The sequence below is a fragment of the Phocoena sinus genome, chromosome 2 (assembly GCF_008692025.1).
Source record: "Phocoena sinus isolate mPhoSin1 chromosome 2, mPhoSin1.pri, whole genome shotgun sequence".
Taxonomy (NCBI): domain Eukaryota; kingdom Metazoa; phylum Chordata; class Mammalia; order Artiodactyla; family Phocoenidae; genus Phocoena; species Phocoena sinus.
This window is the reverse complement of record NC_045764.1, coordinates 175,431,980-175,450,160: the sequence shown is the minus strand read 5'-3', so window position 1 is coordinate 175,450,160 and position 18,181 is coordinate 175,431,980. Positions and strand designations below refer to the sequence as shown.

At 53.0% G+C, this 18,181-nt stretch overlaps 1 protein-coding gene across 1 annotated transcript in view; it reads left to right on the top strand.

Moving 5' to 3' along the window:
- Nucleotides 1-16,679, top strand: part of MOK (MOK protein kinase) — a 37,726-nt gene extending 21,047 nt beyond the window's left edge. Inside the window, exons 3-12 of the mRNA XM_032622434.1 lie at nt 2,606-2,695; nt 4,110-4,180; nt 7,801-7,879; nt 8,009-8,057; nt 10,122-10,300; nt 11,973-12,074; nt 13,081-13,254; nt 13,828-13,951; nt 15,637-15,837; nt 15,919-16,679. Coding sequence (XP_032478325.1) covers nt 2,606-2,695; nt 4,110-4,180; nt 7,801-7,879; nt 8,009-8,057; nt 10,122-10,300; nt 11,973-12,074; nt 13,081-13,254; nt 13,828-13,951; nt 15,637-15,837; nt 15,919-15,999 — 1,150 coding nt within the window. The 3' untranslated portion in view covers nt 16,000-16,679. The remainder of the gene's footprint in view (nt 1-2,605; nt 2,696-4,109; nt 4,181-7,800; nt 7,880-8,008; nt 8,058-10,121; nt 10,301-11,972; nt 12,075-13,080; nt 13,255-13,827; nt 13,952-15,636; nt 15,838-15,918) is intronic.
- Nucleotides 16,680-18,181: the final 1,502 nt, after the last annotated feature.

The window sequence follows — 18,181 nt, the reverse complement described above, 5'->3', positions numbered from 1 at the left end:
ATCTTAATTGCAGTGTGGTCTCCTGGATCCTGGAAGAGAAAAAGACATTAATGGAAGAACCGGGGAAATCCAAATAAAGTGTCTACTGTAGTTAATAGATTTGTACCAATGTTAATTTTTAGTTTTGATAAATGTTATGTAAGATGTTAACATTAGGGGAAGCCAGGTGAAGGGGACTTCCTTTACTGTTGTTGCAACTCTTCTGTTAGTCTAAAATAATTTCAAAATTAAAAGTAAAAAGCAAATCAAAACAGGACTTCCCTGGTGGCACAGTGGTTAAGAATCTGCTAATTCAGGGGACACGGGTTCGAGCCCTGCTAATTCAGGGGACACGGGTTCGAGCCCTGGTCTGGGAAGATCCCACATGCCGCGGAGCAACTAAGCCCGTGCGCCACAACTACTGAGCCCGCGTGCCTAGAGCCCGTGCTCCGCAACAAGAGAAGCCACTACAATGACAAGCCCGCGCACCGCAACAAAGAGCAGCCCCACTCGCCGCAACTAGAGAAAGCCTGCTCGCAGCAACGAAGACCCAACGCAGCCAAAAATAAATAAATAAACTTATATAAAAAAATCAAAACAAACAGAAAATGACCGTAGAGGATCTGGAATGAGTCATATTGCACATAGCTTCTAACGTTGAAAAGGGTATTGCTGTTATTTCTGATTTACAGGAAGAAATGACTTTATAGTTTCTAGAAGAAAGTTCTAGAAGAAAGACAACTGCTTTTGGTGTCGTTTCTAGGAATATTATTGCTAATAATTTATTGGATGGTCCAGTGTCACTGATCCTTGATCCACAAGTTTTATGCTGTTCTTTGGTTTTATTTTTGTTTTTCAACTGTGAAAATAATATTTCTAGCTTTTAGAGTTCCAGAGTATCTATCATCACTATAAAACAGTTTAATCTTATTCACTTGAAGAATAATTTTAGGTTCCTTTAAAAATCCATTTCTGCTCTGCTTATCGTTGCCTAACTGAACCCTCACATTCACCTCGTGCCGCTGTGTGGGTGATGTGAGAAACAAGAGTCAGTAACGGGAAAAGCACGCTGAGTCACACAGGCCGGAGGAGCTTGGTTTTGGAGCCTCTGACCCCACCTCCTCCCAGAAATTGATGGCTTTTGCAGTAATCTTTGCTCATATGAAGTCCGGGTAAGGTATAATAAACCAGTTCATTAATACTGTGTCAGGAGGCATGCTTTCAGCTCCTGAGGACCGTTTTCCTCAGTGGCTCAAAGTCTTAGTTTGGAGATAATGAAGTTAGTTACTTGTGTAAGGTCTGCAACATGATCAAGTTGTTTTTCTTGTTTTTTTTTTTTTTTAATAAATTTCTCTTTTTCTTTCTTTATATTTTGGCTGCGTTGGGTCTTCATTGCTATGTGCAGGCTTTGTCTAGTTGTGGTGAGCGGGGGCTACTCATCGTTGCAGTGGGCAGGCTTCTCATTGCGGTGGCTTCTCTTGTTGCACAGCACTGGCTCTAGGCGCATGGGCTTCAGTAGTTGTGGCACGTGGGCTCCACTAGCTGTGGCTTGCGGGCTCTAGAGCGCAGGCTCAGTAGTTGTGGCTCACAGGCTTAGTTGCTCCGTGGCATGTGGGATCTTCCTGGACCAGGGATCGAACCCGTGTCCCCTGCATTGGCAGGCGGATTCTTAACCACTGCGCCACCAGGGAAGCCCCTGTGATTTTTCTTTAATCTATACCTCCACCCAGTCTCCTTCCCCACTTGGTTATTATTATACAATTCTTTTTTTTAAGTATTTATTTATGTGTTTGGCTGCATCGGGTCTTAGTTGGCGGCACGCAGGATCTTCGTTGCAGTGTGCAGGATATTTTAGTTGTGGCATGTGGGATCTAGTTCCCTGCCCAGGAATCAAACCCCAGGCCCCCTGCATTGGGAGTGCGGAGTCTTACCCACTGTACCACCAGGGAAGTCCCTAGAAATGCATATTGAATGGAATCTCGCAGTCTGTGCTCTTGTGTCCAGCCCCTTCAGCACAGCAGAAAGTCCTTGAGATTCATCCATACTGTCGTACCGGTAGTTCATGCCTTTTTACTGCTGAGTAGTATTTATTCCAATCTATGACTACAGAACAACTTGTTTATCTGGTCTCCTGTTGAGGAACTTCTGGGTTTCTGGTTCTGGACTGCTCTGAATAAATCTGCTATATAACTTTACACAAGACTTCTTGTGGTTATATGTTTTCATTTTTTAAACTTAATTAATTTTATTTATTTTTGGCTGTGTTGGGTCTTTGTTGCTGCGCACGGGCTTTCTGTAGTTGCGGCGAGCAGGGGCTACTCTTCATTGTGGTGCGTGGGCTTCTCATTGTGGTGGCTTCTCTCATTGTGGAGCACGGGCTCTAGGCGCGTGGCTTCAGTAGTTGTAGCTCACGGGCTTAGTTTTTCCATGGCATGTGGGATCTTCCCGGACAAGGGCTCGAACCCGTGCCCCTTGCATTGGGAGGTGGATTCCTAACCACTGCGCCACCAGGGAAGCCTGAGTGTTTCTTTCTTAAATGTTTAAAATAATTCACCAGGGGGGCTTGAAGTTGACCTGAAGTTGACCTGAATTATAAATTAGTTTTTTATTTTTACCTACACCATAGTATTGAGCAAGTGAACAATCTACGAGAGATACAAGCACTGAGGCACCTGAATCCACACCCAAACATTCTTACCTTGCACGAAGTGGTTTTGTAAGTATATTTGGGGCTTTAAACGTTATCTAAATTTGATGATAATTACTAAATCTCTTTTTAAGAAAGAAAACCATGGTAGGCATTTTAAATATTTGCTTTGTAGCTCAGAGAATAATAATTTTTATTTTACCTTAAGTCACTTACTTATTTGGACCAGTGTCTGTATCTGAGTCCTAACGTGGAAAGGCCTTCATTTCAGTGACTCCACCTCATAAAAGCAAACAACATTCAAATGGTTCCTCTCCTGTAGCAGCTGGGCTTCTGTGTAGACGGTGGTGGCCCTGGGCATCCGAGTGTGAGTTGTGACCTACTGGGAGAGGCCCTGTCGTCCTCTTTCAGGAGCTGCGCTTTATTGCTGCCACTTGCCATCTCTGTGTGGTCTCATGCGGCCTTCCTTACTACAACTGACGTAATTTCAGGGGACTTTTAATTTCTCTTCTAATTATAGAGTAGCTTCCGTAAGGTTTACCTGTTGATCAAGAAGGCAGAGCACAGCTTGTCTGGAGGGGCTTGTCTGCCAGGGGCTGGGGCTGGGGTCCTGGCCTGGAGCTCTGAGAAGGCGCCCCTCGGCAGGAAGCCTGGCCTGTACAACCAGCCGAGAAACCGCAGCCTCTGACCCTTAAAGTGCAGGAGATTTTAATCAGGAGGCTGAACAGTTCTAAACTCAAAATGCAATGTCTCGTCATGGCTGTGTGGCGTCCCGGCCCGCGTGCTCTGAGCCGTCAGTTGGGGCCAGATCCGGAGCCCGCGGTCTGCGTGTGGCGGTCACAGCACTGCCTGTGCTGAGGGCGCTTCATGTGCACTCCGCAAAGCACTTCTGTGCGCGGTTGCACGTGGGCCTCCTGACAGTCCTGAGTGACAGCGGGGACCCCTTCCAGCCCCACCAGAGGCGCCTGGAGCAGGGTCCGGGGGTGACACTGCAGGGGTGTGATGTGACTCACCTTCCTCCTTTTTGCCTCGGCTGGATTTTTGGTTTTGCTCCCCGCACTGGGATGTATCCCGATCACATGGAAGTAATTTAGGAAAATTAAAACTAAATTTGCAGCCACAGAGCATGAATCAAATCCTACTTTCTTTGTTTTGCTTCTACAACTCCTCAAACCTCATTTCTTCTTTCTGCTGACAGTTAACTTTTCAATTTTCAAGACACTTCTCTTTAAAAATTGTGGGGAGGGGGGCTTTTAGAAGTTTTGCCTGAAGTAGAGTTTTACTATTATTTAAATTATTTTTGCCTGAAACGTTGATTAAAAATCAAAACTTCTGCTGTTTCAATCATTACACTTTGGTCTTTGTCTGATGTAGGAGTGCTTTGTGTTTATCAGAAGTGTTTACAAATGAATTAAATATTTGATTGTTTTTTCTGATGAAGACAAGAAAAAAAAACGTTTTAAAAACCTGCTTTCTTCTTCAGTGACAGAAAATCTGGTTCTCTTGCACTAATATGTGAACTTATGGACATGAATATTTATGAACTAATACGAGGTACGTAGAATAATCTCAAAGCTAATCTAAGGTCTTTTAGAGCTTGTAGTTCCCATATATTTGTTTTAGTTCTCAAAATCATTTGTGCAGTAGTTTCATCTAAATATACGGTACTGGGCTGTACACGTACAGTACTCATGGGAGGTGTTTTTCTGGCAGTCTTGTCTGCTCAGAACTCAGCTGCAAACGAGCAAAGCCACGAGGCGTTCCGACCGGCTGGGTGACGTGGTGAGGAGGGCGCAGAGGGCGGCGGCAGCTCAGCCCTTCCTCAAGCCCGTCCCCTTCTAGCATCTTTCCCGGCTCTGCTGCTGCTCGACATTCTACTTCTCATTGCGGTGGCTTCTCTTGTTGCGGAGCATGAGCTCTAGGCGTGCGGGCTTCAGTAGTTGCAACGTGCAGGCTCAGTAGTTGTGGCGCACGGGCTTAGTTGCTCTGCGGCACGTGGGATCTTCCCGGACCAGGGCTCGAACCCGTGTCCCCTGCCTCGGCAGGCGGATTCTTAACCGCTGCGCTGCCAGGGAAGCCCATCCTGTTACTTTTAATGCAGGTGCTTCTGGGAAGGGCCGTTCCAGTTTGGCTGTGTTGACGCAGCTTGGATGTCCCACGTCAACCCACTGGGTAGAGCATGCCCAGTGCTGTGTGCATTTCATGATGGTCGGTCCTGGTTAGGCTCTTTGAGCCTTAGTCCTTGTCTATCAAATGGGGATAATCGTAGTGCCTGACTCTTAGGGTCGTGAGGAGTAATAATATGTGTGGGGTGTTCGGCGCGGTGCTGGCTTGCATAGCCTTCAATCAAGGTCAGCTGCTGTCATTACCATCATCGTCGTTATGACTTTACAGTTTATAGTGTGCTTGCTCTGTGTTCCTGCATTTGCTCTTCCCATTTCTGTGAGCTCAACTCCATGATAGAGGTGAGGCAATTGAACTTCCAAGAACTTAGAGCACTTGCCTGAGACGAGCCAGCTTCAAAGAGCAGAACTGGGAGGACCCCTCCTGGAATTTTGTCTTGCTGAGAGAGGGGTGCTGGTGATGGCTCCAGCTCCATGCTGAGCCTGACACCCCACCTGCTACCCTGTAACTTCTCTCAGAACAGTGTGCCATCAGGCAAGGCTCTCCTTTGGAAAACACCGATGGCAAACACGTGCTCACGCGGTGCCGCAGGGCATAGCCTCTGGGCCCAAGTGTAGACTGTGGGCATTTGGCTGTGCCGTGGTGGAGCCAGAATGCACCCCCAAGCCTGACCAGGAAAGCCAGGCGCAGGCCTGGGTACAGGGTCTCTTGTGAGAAGGCAGTGTGCTGGGTACTCTGTTACAGCGCTGGCCACGCTGGAGGCCCTCTTCCTTCTGTTAGTACTGACAGCCAATGCCATAGCTAATCACGGTGTTCACTTCAGAGTTTTTACATTGCTGGTATTGTATATGACATTTTTTAGTACCTTCTTAATGAGAATATTGGGTAAAAATTAACTTGGGAAAATTAATTTGGTCGGGAGAGGCAAAAGAGAGAAGTACTGTTTGCAGTCTGCGGGCGTTCAGTACAGGGTCACACCAGGAACTTCAGCGTGGTTTATTGATTGTACTATGTGTATTTGTTTCAAGATGTTTGTGAGCAAGCATCTGGTGGGAACCAGGTGCAGTCTTGGGCCTGGCGAGTTAGGATCTTGTTTTGGGAAAATAGTGTGAAAGTCAGCGGTCAGTCCCCTCCTTGTCAAGGGTGTGGACTCCAATGGTTCAGACCAGTGGCCCACATGGTTTATGAGGGCACCTCTGTCTGCCTGGAGCCCCCGTGTGCAGGCAGGCGCTCTCACGGAGGACAGGGGAGGGAGTCGTGGGCTTGCCCCACGGCTGTGAATGGGGGGAGCAGGGGAGGCCCAGGAGGAAAGTAAGGGCAGGCATCCCAAGAGTCCTCCGCCACTGGGGACTGAAGGCAGCCAAAAATGCAGATTCCTGGCCCACCTGCCTGGATTTGTGATTCACTGGGTCTAGGTTTGGGCCTTGGAATCTACTTTTTCAAAGCTCCCTAGGTGCTTATGAAGATTGGATGGATCAGACTTTTCCTAAAAGAGTCCACGTTTTCTGAGTTCAAGTTCAGATGACTGTAATGGCAGTTGTACACTATAAGATGTGGACGTGTGGACATGGCTGGGAAGGGTGCTTCTAGGAACAGAGCAGCGTGAGTACAGGATGCAGCAGGAGAGCTTTGGGGGCGCGCAGAAATGTCCCCGAGTGAATGTGGCTGGAGCCTTCTATAAACAAGCAGGATGTGATGGGGTGCAGTTCCTAAGGGGAGGGACCAGGCCTGGCGGCCCACTCTGAGAACTTGCTGGAAAGGCAGCTGCTGGGGCCCTGCCGCAGACCTACTGAACCAGGAGTGCCGGGGCTGATGATGGGGCATTCTGTATCTTCACAAGCCCCGGGGACTCGGGTGCTCCTGGGTCCTGAGAGCCCTGTGCTGGGAGGGAGTCTGCCAACGGGTGTCTGGAGAGCCAGGCTAGTCAGTGGGCAGCGAGACCCCCTGCCCGATGAGGGCCGAGCCCCACGAAGGTTCGTCCAGCCTCGCATGTGACAGAGAATAGAAATTTTACTTTCTTTTCACCTTTATATAGATAATAATTTGATAAAATTCCTCAAGTGGGGGGAAGCTGACAAAGTCTTAGTTTTAATTCTTTCAATTTAAATTCTGGAAAACTGATGATAAATTACGTGAAACAGAATAAAAAGATTATAGTATGCCATGGAAAAACTTCATTGCACTTAGACGCTTTGTAATTTAAATTACTTTCTATTATTAACATAAACAGTCTTGTTATGCGAGAAAAAGAATACATTAATTTTTCGACAGAAACTGCAAGCTTAGGATGAAAAATGTCTAGAGGGATATGTGCTCACGGAGGGAGGGGAAAGTGGTTTTCTGAGTTGTTAGGTGAGAGTGGGTATTTTGCAGATTTAAAACCTAATGGCTTAGACACACATACCTCTGATAGTAAAATCAAGTAAAATGTGACACCTTGGAGAACAAGGGCAGCTCTGATGCTGGAGTGTGGTATTAAGAGTTTTGGAGCATCCTGAAAGCTGCAGGAGGGGAGCAGGTGTAGATTACAGGCTGCTGCAGGGCGCTGTCAGCCGGCGCCCAGTGACCGCTTCCTTCTGTGAGAGAGGAACGTGGGGCTGTGCACGTGAGAGCAGCCATTGGTCTTCTTGGGTTAAGAAAACGTAATCCATCCCCTTAAAGACGGAGATCTCCACGTAGCCAGGAAGCCGAGGAAAAGCCTGGATTTGAGCTCATAATCAGCGTGAAGGAGGGTGCCCTGGAGGCCCACCCGAGGCTGTGTTAGGACCTCCATACCGAGCTGCCCTTGCGGTGATCCCTCAGCACTGTCCTGACTGCAATCAGAAGGCCTGGCGCTCTGTGATTTTAAATGAAATCATGCCAGTATGTAGAATTCTAAATGGCATATTTTGTAGATAGACTCCATATTTCCTAGAACTACTCCAGGTTATTTTCACTGAGGAAGTTAGATTTTCACACATTGCTAAATAAAAATGGATTCCATCTTTCGTTTCAAGAAAGGGGATACGGATCATTGGTAACCATATCTGGCTATTTCCTTGATTACACAGGGAGAAGACACCCATTATCAGAAAAAAAAATTATGCACTATATGTACCAGTTGTGTAAATCCCTTGATCACATGCACAGGTAGGCACTTGGAGACTTGGCAGCTTTCAAGTTAATAAAATGTATTACCGTTCATTAAGAATATAGTATAAAAGGATTTGAATGAATGAGGCACAATTAATTCTATCCTTCCTTTTATATTGAATGCAGAAATGGAATATTTCACAGAGATGTAAAACCAGAAAATATATTAATAAAGGTAAGAACTTTTATATGAAAAATTGATATCAGAAGAAAGGTAGAATATAAAACCTTTTCCCTGGATATGTTTTCAGTCCCAGTAGATACCATGTTTGTTATAACATGTTTGGTTCTTTCCTTCCAGTTTGGGGAAAAATGGTTAATTTAATAAATGCCATCCACATTACTGTACATCTGGAAGAAGGCACCCTTCTTATACTATATACAAAATAAACTCCGCCTAAATTATCATGCTAAACTCTAAATATAAAAGTGGAAGAGGCAGGATTTGAGCTCTGATATGTCTCACTTGAAAGCCCTCCAAGTATGCCTGTGTACAGTTTGCTCCGTTTGGGCATATGTGTACACCCACGAATCCATCATCCCAGTCAACTTCACAAACAAATCCAAAACCCCTGAAAGCCCCCTCTTGCCCTTTGGTAATCCTTGCCCCCTGTCCCTCGTCCCCAGGCAAAGACGAGCTAGAACGTTCTATAAATGGAATTACATAACATGTACTCTTCCTTGGTCTGGCTTTCACTCGGCATGGCTATGTTGAGAGGTTCATCCACATTGTAGTGTGTGTGCCACCCCTTTTGAAACTGTCCCACAGTTCTTGGATGTTTGGTTTTGTTTTTGACGTTCCTCTATGGCTTTGCATTTTGGTTTGGGAAGTTTCTATTGGCATATCTGCAAGCTCACTGATTCTTTCCTTGGCTGTGTTGAGTCTATCAAAGTCTTTTAAAATTTTTTTTACAGTGTTTTTTGTTTGTTTTTAATTTTTAAAATTTTTTGCTGCGTTGGGTCTTTGTTGCTGCATGCCGGCTTTTTCCAGTTGTGGTGGGCGGGGGCTACTCTTCGTTGTGGTGCGCGGGCTTCTCATTGTGGTGTCTTCTTTTCTTTTAATAAGTTAATTTACTTATTTTTGGCTGTGTTGGGTCTTTGTTGCTGTACGCGGGCTTTCTCTAGCTGCGGCGAGTGGGGTCTACTCTTCGTTGCGGTGCGCGGGCTTCTCATTGCGGTGGCTTCTTTTGTTGCGGAGCACGGGCTCTAGGCACGTGGGCTCAGCAGTTGTGGCTCACGGGCTCAGTTGCTCCACGGCATGTGGGGTCTTCCTGGACCAGGGCTTGAACCCATGTCCCCTGCATTGGCAGGTGGATTCTTAACCGCTGTGCCACCAGGCAAGTCCCTGTTACAGTGTTTTTTATTTCTAGTGTTTCCTTTTGATGTTTTCTTAGAGTTTCCATCTCTCTGCTTACGTTTCCCATCTGAACTTGCATGCTGTCTTCTTTTTCCATTAGAGCCCTTAACAAATTAATCATAGTTATTATAAATTTCCTGTCTGGGAATTCTAAAATTCTAAAACCTGCACCATATCTGAGTCTGGTTTTGATGCATGCTTTGTCTCTTCAGACTGTTTTTTCTTGCCTTTTAATATGCCTTGTAATTTTTGTTGAACGTATCGGGGAATGGGAACAGAGGTAAAAGGCTGTCAGGGTAGGTTTCTTGGTAATCTGGCTAAGAGAACTGCTGTTTAATGTTTGCTCTGGCTGTAGGTGCCAGAGGCTTCAAATTTATCGATGGCATGAATTTTATTACTTGAATGTGAGAGGTAGAGAAGATGGAAGAAACACCTTGAAACCTGTCTCCCTGGGCTGTCTGACTTCCTTCAAGGATCCCACGTGGTGTAGGCCAGGCCCCCAGCCTCCCCCGAATGGGAACCAAGCTTCCAGAAGCACTGGACACGGTGGGGAGTTTGAGGCATAACAGGGCGTGTGACCAGGGTGTATAGTTCATCTGTAGACTTACGCTGCGACTTAAAAATTTCCGAAACCTGTAGACATTTTGAAATGTCTGTTAAACATAGCCAGAATATTCGTAAATGTGTTCCACTGAAGAGAAATACCGCTTCCTCACCTGCTACAGGCTATTTCAGGTGCTTATAAAGCCAGTACTTTACGTTCTACAAGCTAGTTTAGGTGCTAGGAATTTTCCCGTTGGTGCATAAATATTTGAAATGGTTTGTTTTACAATCGCTGCTTGATGAGATGTTATTTGTCCCTGCTTCTCTCCCCCACTGCAGCAGGATGTCCTGAAATTAGGGGACTTTGGGTCCTGCCGGAGTATCTATTCCAAGCAGCCGTACACGGAATACATCTCCACCCGCTGGTACCGGGCCCCAGAGTGTCTCCTCACTGATGGCTTCTATACCTACAAGATGGACCTGTGGAGCGCGGGCTGCGTGCTCTATGAGATGGCCAGGTGGTGCCCGAGTTGCGGCTGCTGCTGGGCTAGGGGGGCTGCGTCAGGGTCCTGAGGCCGGTCCACGCGGGGCTCGGCCGTCCAGTGGCTTCGTGCCAGTCCCTCCCTCTGCGGTGCCGAGTTTACAGTCCTGGTGTCATGGTGGTTTTTTTAACTCGACAGGAAAGGTGTCAAGCGCTTGCCCTTGCTTTCTGGGCGTGGAGGAAAGAACACTGTCAGTTACTTCTTTCCCCCTGGCCCGCCCCGGCCCTGGGTCGGTGCGCCTCTCCATTTGGTCTCATCAGCGACAGGACTGATGAAGCCAAGTGAAGGAACAGAGTCGAGGCGTGCTTACTGCCACCTCGTGGGGCCTGCCATGGGGGCGGGGTGCGAGCGGTGCCCCCCGGTCTACCCTCAGAGTGCAGTCGCTCGGGTGGGGTGCTCTGGCCCCGGGAGTGAGGGTGAGCTGGATGGAGTCCAGGAAGCCCCAGCCCTAACCGTCCTCCCCTCCCCCAGCCTTTGTGCTTTACCGCTGGGCGCAGCAGGGCCAGGGCAGAGGCCCGGGAAGGGAGGAGGGCCTGTCCCGTCCACTGGCGGCGGGGGCACTGGGTGGAAGAAGCCCCGGGAGGAGGTGGGGCGGCACCTGCTCGTAGTGGGTCATGCAGGACGGGTGGGTGGGTTTAACCTCGGGGTGACGCACGTCAGGATGGTACAGCCCAGCACAGGCAGGACCCGGGTTGTCCAGTCCCGCCTGCTCAACTGACCCCTTGATAAATACAGATGTTTGGGCCCTTCGGGACACGCCTTCTGATTCTAGATCATTCGTATTGATAAGTGACTGTTATTTTTGGAAAGGAGAGTGGTGATTTCACTGATACTAAAGTACCAACAAATGATCTTTTCTCCCGTGCTAAAATCCCTGAGTCAGATTGGAGGGATGTCAGAGGCGCTGGTGCTGGCAGCATCCACTCAGGGCATTGGGCAGCCCACGCTGAGCCTCGCTGACTGCACTCTGTGCCCGGCCTGCCACACCTCAGAGGCGTCCAGCTCCTCTCCTCCCTGAATAGAAGTCATCTTACCGTCAGAGCTACGTTTTTTTGTTTGTTTGTTTTGTTTGTTTTTTTTTGCGGTACGCGGGCCTCTCACCACTGTGGCCTCTCCTGTTGCGGAGCACAGGCTTCGGACGCGCAGGCTCAGCGGCCATGGCTCACGGCCCAGCCGCTCCACGGCATGTGGGATCTTCCCAGACTGGGGCACGAACCCATGTCCCCTGCATCGGCAGGCGGACTCTTAACCACTGCGCCACCAGGGAAGCCCAGAGCTACGTTTTTAAAATCTTCTTTGTGGCCTGTAATGTGTATGGGTCTAAAATCTGTTATCCACAATTCCCAAATCCATGACTGCTCCAAAACCCAAACGCTCCTTGGACCTCATTTGTCTACACAGCCCGACCTGACCCAGCCTGAACTTTTGTCAGTTAAACTCCCCGGGCCGTAAGGAGGCTCTGGGGGCTTTCACCTCTCAGCCGGCAGAGGCACCTGCTGTGCAGATACGGGAGTGTGGCCCTGTCCCTTAGAAAGACACCGACCCGTAGGGACAGTAGGAGGAGGAAGGCCCAAGCATGGGCCGGGGGGCTGGAGGTCCCTCTGCTGGGAGGCCGCCGCCCTGACCGCAGCCCTGGCCGCCCGCCCAGCCTGCAGCCCCTCTTCCCCGGAGCCAACGAGTTGGACCAGATCTCGAGGATCCACGACGTCATTGGCACACCTACTGGGAAGACCATCACCAAGTTCAAACGGTAAGTGCAGCCCACAGGCCGCCTCACCACGGCGGACCCGCCCTGCCTCTGTTGCCCCCAGGGGCCTCTTCACAGTCCCACGAGCCCGGCACGTGGGTTTTGTCCCGGGAATGTTCACTCAGGCCACAGATGTCTTTGGGTGGGAAAGGCTCCCCAGTACAGGCTGCACGCACAGACCCTGCAGAGCCGGCAGCTTGGCCACCCTGACCCCTCGAGGGGGACTCGGGGGCGTGGGCAGCACCCAGCAGCTCCCAGAACCCTAGGGAGGTAAGGAGATGACAGCCATGCTGGATTCTTTTTCTTTTTCTTTTTTCTTTTTTTTTTTTTCCCAGTACGCGGGCCTCTCACTGTTGTGGCCTCTCCCGTTGCGGAGCACAGGCTCTGGACGCGCAGGCTCAGTGGCCATGGCTCATGGGCCCAGCCGCTCCGCGACATGTGGGATCTTCCCGGACCGGGGCACGAACCCGTGTACCCTGCACTGGCAGGCGGACTCTCAACCACTGAGCCACCAGGGAAGCCCTTCTTTTTCTTTTTTAAAACTTTATTTCATTCTTTTCTGGTGGGAATGTGGTATTAGTCTTCTCAAGAAAAAGTTTTCTTATACTTACAGCGTAACAGATTTCACGACCTCCCACCCTTTTTAAAAAAACAGACTTAATTTTTTTTAGAGCGGTTTTAGGTTCACAGAAGAACTGAGAGGAAGGTACAAAGATTTCCTATCTGCCGCCCGGCCCCACGCAGTGCACAGCCTCCCGGCCACCAGCACCGGCCCCGGGGTGGCATGTCTGCTGTCGTCAAACCTGTGCTGACACGTTGTTCTCACCCAAAGTCCACGGTTTCCACGAGGATCTTGTATTCTATGGGCTTTATGCCCCCCTGCCCCCTGCCCTTTTTAGATTGTAAGCTGTTACCTGCAGTGCAGGTCCCTGTAGGGTCGTGATGCTGGACCGGCCATGTGCTCTAAATGACGGCGTGATCGTTTATTATCATTGGGCTTTCAATACAGGTCGAGAGCTATGAGTTTTGATTTTACTTTTAAAAAGGGATCAGGAATACCTCTACTGACAGCCAGTTTGTCCCCGCAATGCCTCTCCCTCCTGCACGCAATGGTGGCCTATGATCCCGATGAGAGAATCACTGCCCACCAGGCCCTGCAGCACCCCTACTTCCAAGAACAGAGGTAGGCGCCCTGCTGGGTTCCCGTGGGGCACGCGGATGGGTGGCTGGTTCCCGGGAACACTGCCGGTCCCTCTGGGAACACGCACCTTGCTCCTTTCTGGTATCTTCCCCCAAAAGGAGGCGATTAGTGGCATCACGGCAGGGTGGAAGGAGGGTCTGTGGCTGCTTTGCGGTTGATGCCAAGGCTGTGGTGTTAAGCCCCGGAGGGTCACGTGGCACACAGCGGGGGGAGCGGGCTGAGCTCGCTCGCTGTGAGGTTCCAGGGCGCGTGCGTTGGGTGACACCTGCCATTGGAAGTACCTGCCCTGAGGGCTTCGGACTCCACCCCTCTGTCCCCTCGTGCGTGTGTGACGTGGGGTGACGTCTGACCCGAGCTTCGAGTCACTAGGCAGGGCTGGGCCCACGGCTCCGGAGCCCAGAGGCTGTCAGGCTGAGACAGGAAAGGAAAAGAAAAGCTCCTCGGATGAGAGGAGGGGCGACAGGCACAAGCCCACACTGGGGACAGAGGAGGCCGACAAGCCCTGTGGCGGCCAGGTTCTCAGCAGAGGCGCCCCGTGCCCCTTCCGTCCTGTAGGGCAGCTGAGAAGCAGGCTCCAGCCAGGCCCAGGAGGAAGGCCTCCGCTCTCTGCCCCAAGCGGCCGGTGGCACCGGAACTACTCAGTAACAACTGGCAGCCAGCACAGGAGGGCAGCAAGCAGGTACTGAGCGATCAGGCCGTCTGAGCTGGGACTGGACACCCTCAGGGGTCCGTGTCTCTCTGACGCAGATGCCACCTGGGGAGGTGCTACATCTGCCTGGAAAGTGTGCCCGTCGGCGACCTGCCACCACACCAGGTGGCACCTCTGCGCCCCCAGCTAAGGTCCACAGTGTCGCGGGCTGGGATCCTCCCAGCCGCAGGGCCAGGCCGGTGCCCAAGCACGTTGTGCCCGCAGAGGACCCTAGCCGGGGCACAGGGAAGCCAACACTGGCCCAGGTGACCGTCCCCACTCGGCTGCTGAGTCCCTGCGAGAGCAGCAGGCCCCGGAGGAGCACTGCGCCTGGCACAGAGGTGGCCTCGCGTGCTTCTTGGTGTAGAAAGCATAGCTGCACCCCGCAGTAGCTTCCCCTTTCTCTCATGTGCCGCGGGGCCCCCCTTTGCTCGGCTCCCCCAGTTTTACAGTTGTGGGCTGGCACCGAGCTCTGTGGTAACCGTGGCCTTACATCGTTTCTCACTCAGCCCAGCATCTGTTGAGTGTCACTCTGCGCTGGGAGCCGAGGACGCAGGTATACCTGCAGCCAGGCTGCTTTCCAGAAATCCGGACCCCCGTGTCCAGACACCTGCTTGATGGTTCCAGCTGAATGTCCAAAAGGCAGACTTGTTCAAACCCGATCTCCTGTCTCTCCCCTGAGACCTGCCTCTCTCCCTGTGCCTTCCCTTCAAGGGCGGGTGAAGACGGCTCCCCTTCAGCTGCTCAGGCCGCCAACCGGGGACGAAGCGCAGCCCCGCCCCCTGGCTGAGCCTCCCTCACTTTGCCCCTAACTGCCCTCCCTGCCGGGCCTCCTCTCCCTCTTGGTCAGCTGTTGGTGTCTCTCCTGCTGGCACCCGCCGTGGGCGCCCCCGCGGCAGAGCCGAGGCGCACGCTGTCTGCCAGGGCCCTGGAGTGAGGGTTCAGGCTGTGCCGGCCGTAACGTCTGGCGCGACTGCCCACTCTTCTGGCTGGTGGCGCCGCGGACCATACATAAACGAATGGTGGGGGGGCTTCCCTGGTGGCGCAGTGGTTGGAAGTCTGCCTGCCGATGCAGGGGACGCGGGTTCGTGCCCCGGTCCGGGAAGATCCCACATGCCGCGGAGCGGCTGGGCCCGTGAGCCGTGGCCGCTGAGCCTGCGCGTCCGGAGCCTGTGCTCCGCAACAGGAGAGGCCACAGCAGTGAGAGGCCTGCGTACCGCAAAAAATAAAAAAAACGAATGGTGGGGATGGGTTTCAATAAAACTGTGGACCCTGAAACTGGAGTCTCATAATCACATGCCGTGAAATTTTCTCCAACTATTAGAAGATGTGAAATCCATCCTTAGCGCACTGGCCACACAGAAGCAGGCTGCAGGCCGCTTTGGCCGACCTCAGGGAATCCGAGCGGGAAGCGTCACCGTGGCCTCGGCCCTTGGAGCTGCACGTGTGTCAGCGCGGCCTCCCCTGCTGTCCGCCCAGGCCCCGGCCCAGGGAGCGGCCACCGCACTTCTAGGGGGCTGGGACGCAGTACGTGTTGTCCAGTCACCATACCGTCACACCTCACGGTCAAGAAATTGTATGAGGCAAAAGTAGTACAAAAGAGCCCCTTTTGCTTTTCCTAATTCCCACAAAGTGGAAAGCATTGTATGTTCATCTGACCTTTGCTTTATTTCTAGAAACAGCCCCTAAAGCAAGAGGAGGACCATCCCAGGAGACACGGACCAGCCTACGTGATGGCACTGCCCAAGCTCAAGCTATCGGGAGTGACCAAGCAGCCCTCGTACTCCAGCCCAGCGCTGCAGTCAGTGTTTGCCCCTGGAACGACCCGGAAGGTCCCGGTGCTGAGACCCCCGAAGTGTGTTGGCCCAAACCAGAAGGTGGGCGTCCCACCGGTTCCCCTGGCGCCGCGCTTGCGCCCATCCCGGCCTCTGCTGAGTGTCTGTCACTTTCTTTAACAGACAGACACACAGAAGGACATCCAGCCTAACCTGAGACAGTACCGCCGGCCCACAGTAGAGCGGAGAGGTGGAGCCTACTGAGTGGCGCTGCGGCTCCCCTGCTCGGGGCGGCTCCCACCCGGCCGGGCCCCAGCGAGCGTCCCGGGAGAGCTGCCCCCAGACCAGCACCAGCACCTCAGCTTGGAGCCCGCCGGCCCGAGGCTGCTTGCATCCTAAAGGCAGCCGTACTGTAGGTTCCAGTCTCATACCTTTGTAAAATCACCTCATTCTAGGGTTTCGGTTCCTTTCCGTAACAGAAGAATTTAGGGCAGGGAATATTTTGTAATTTTTTATATGAATCAAAACAGAAATTATACGTTATGAATTATTTAGGCCCGGCTTCACCGAGGGCTCTGCACACGGTGCCTTCCTTAGTGCATCCATCACCAGCAGTGTCCTAGCACGTCTGGCTTCCAGGCTGTGCCACTGGAGACCCTGATTTCTATTAAACAATAAGCTATCATTGCAGTGTTGCACCTTGATGTATTTTGAGTTAAACATGTGTCCTGATTATCCATTCCTTTATTTTGACTTTTGTGAGCGTATCAGGCGCATTGATTTTGTTGGGGAGACTTCGGTGCAGCTTCACTGTTCACTTGACCGTCCACTGAGGAACGACACGGGCTGGCGCTCGGCCCTCGGAAACCCCGGGTGCGGGCCGCGGGCAGGTCGCCGGTCCAGCTCCCAAGGCCCAGCTTCCTCCGTGAGTAGAGGCCGCTGCTTCCCGATGGCCTGCGGGCGCGCCCAGCTTCGTTTCTGGGGTGCCAGCAATAAGCGGGCACAAGAAGAAACCTGTTTCCCGTGGGGCAGGGAGGGGAGGTGGCAGAGCAGCGGCGGCGCCGGAGGGGGCAGGGCAAGGGGCCAGGAGGGACAGGACGAGGGGCTGGGGGAGGTGGACGGCAGGCCGTGGCCAGCATTTCCCGGTGCCCGGGAGAGGGGGAGCCGTGGGCGCGGGCGCAGGCGGGCCCAGGGCGGGCAGAGCCGGTGCACGTGGGGAGACCTGGGGGGCTTCGGGGACGCCCCGGGTGGAAGTGGCGTCGGGGCGGGGTGGGCAGAGGGCTGGGAGCGCCGCGCCCCGGGGGCGCTGCGGGCTCGGCGAACTCGGGAGAGGCCAGGGACAGGCCCGCGCTCTGAGCGCGGCTCCAAGTGAGGGCAGGTGCAAGGACAATTTAGGGAAATCGTCACCCCCTTTAAGTATATAAACGCGAAGGGCCTCGCTAAAGTTCTTCGGCGCTGTACCTTTTTGTGAAGGAATCCTCCTCCCTGCGGGCGTGGTGCCCTGGGCCCCGTGGGCCTCCGCCTCGGTTTCAGGGGGCGGGTCCGCTTTCCCCAGGGGGCCCCTGCGTCCACCAGGTCTCTGTGCCCCGTGGGCCTGGCGACGGGCGGGCGCTGGCCAGGCTCTGGGGGCACAGGAGGCCGCCGGGCCCTGCTGCCAGAGCGCTGGTGTGTCTCCGTGCACCCCAAACCTGACCGGTTGCGAGGCCGGGCGGCTGGGCCATCTCGGCCTCCCCGGGGCCATTGGAGGGCCCGTCTCCACAGACCCGAGCAAGGGAGCTCCCTCATCACCACCCCGACCGACGCCCTCGTCCACGTTTGAGACGCGGCTGGGGCCGAGGTTGGGGGGCAGAGGCCGCAGGCGGACACCCCAGTCCAAGGAGCCCGGCCCTGCCGGCTGTTGATGTAAACCTGCTCCCGAGAAGACAGAGCAGGGGCGACGCTGCCGAGGGATGAGGGCGCTCCAGGCGAGCAGTAAGAGCCGTCGAAGCGTACCGGGTGCGCCAAGCCGACCCTCCGTGGCTTCCGAGAGGAGGGGTGGGGGCCGGCCTGGGGACCCTCTGCCCTGGGCCTGCGGCCGCGGGGCGCGTGCTGGCGGGGCGGGCGGGCGGGGGCGGGTAGGAGGCCGGCCGATTTTGGAAGCCATCTTGGACCACTTGGCCAGGGACCAGCCGATAATAAAAGAAAAAGATGCGTTCCCAGCACGGATGCATCTCGCAAACTGCACCGCAGAGTCGCACGGAGGGCGGTGGGCGGAGCTAACAGGGCCGGAGCGACGTCAGCCTCGGGGCGCCGAGAGCTGGGCCGCGCCCTGGGTCCTCGGACTTTTCACACTGCTGTTGTCCTGGGGCCACCATGTACCCACCCGTCGCTTCCTACAAACAAGCAGGAAGTTCACAGGAAAAGGAGTCGACCCAGGAGAACCGCAAGGCTCAGGATTCGGGACTCG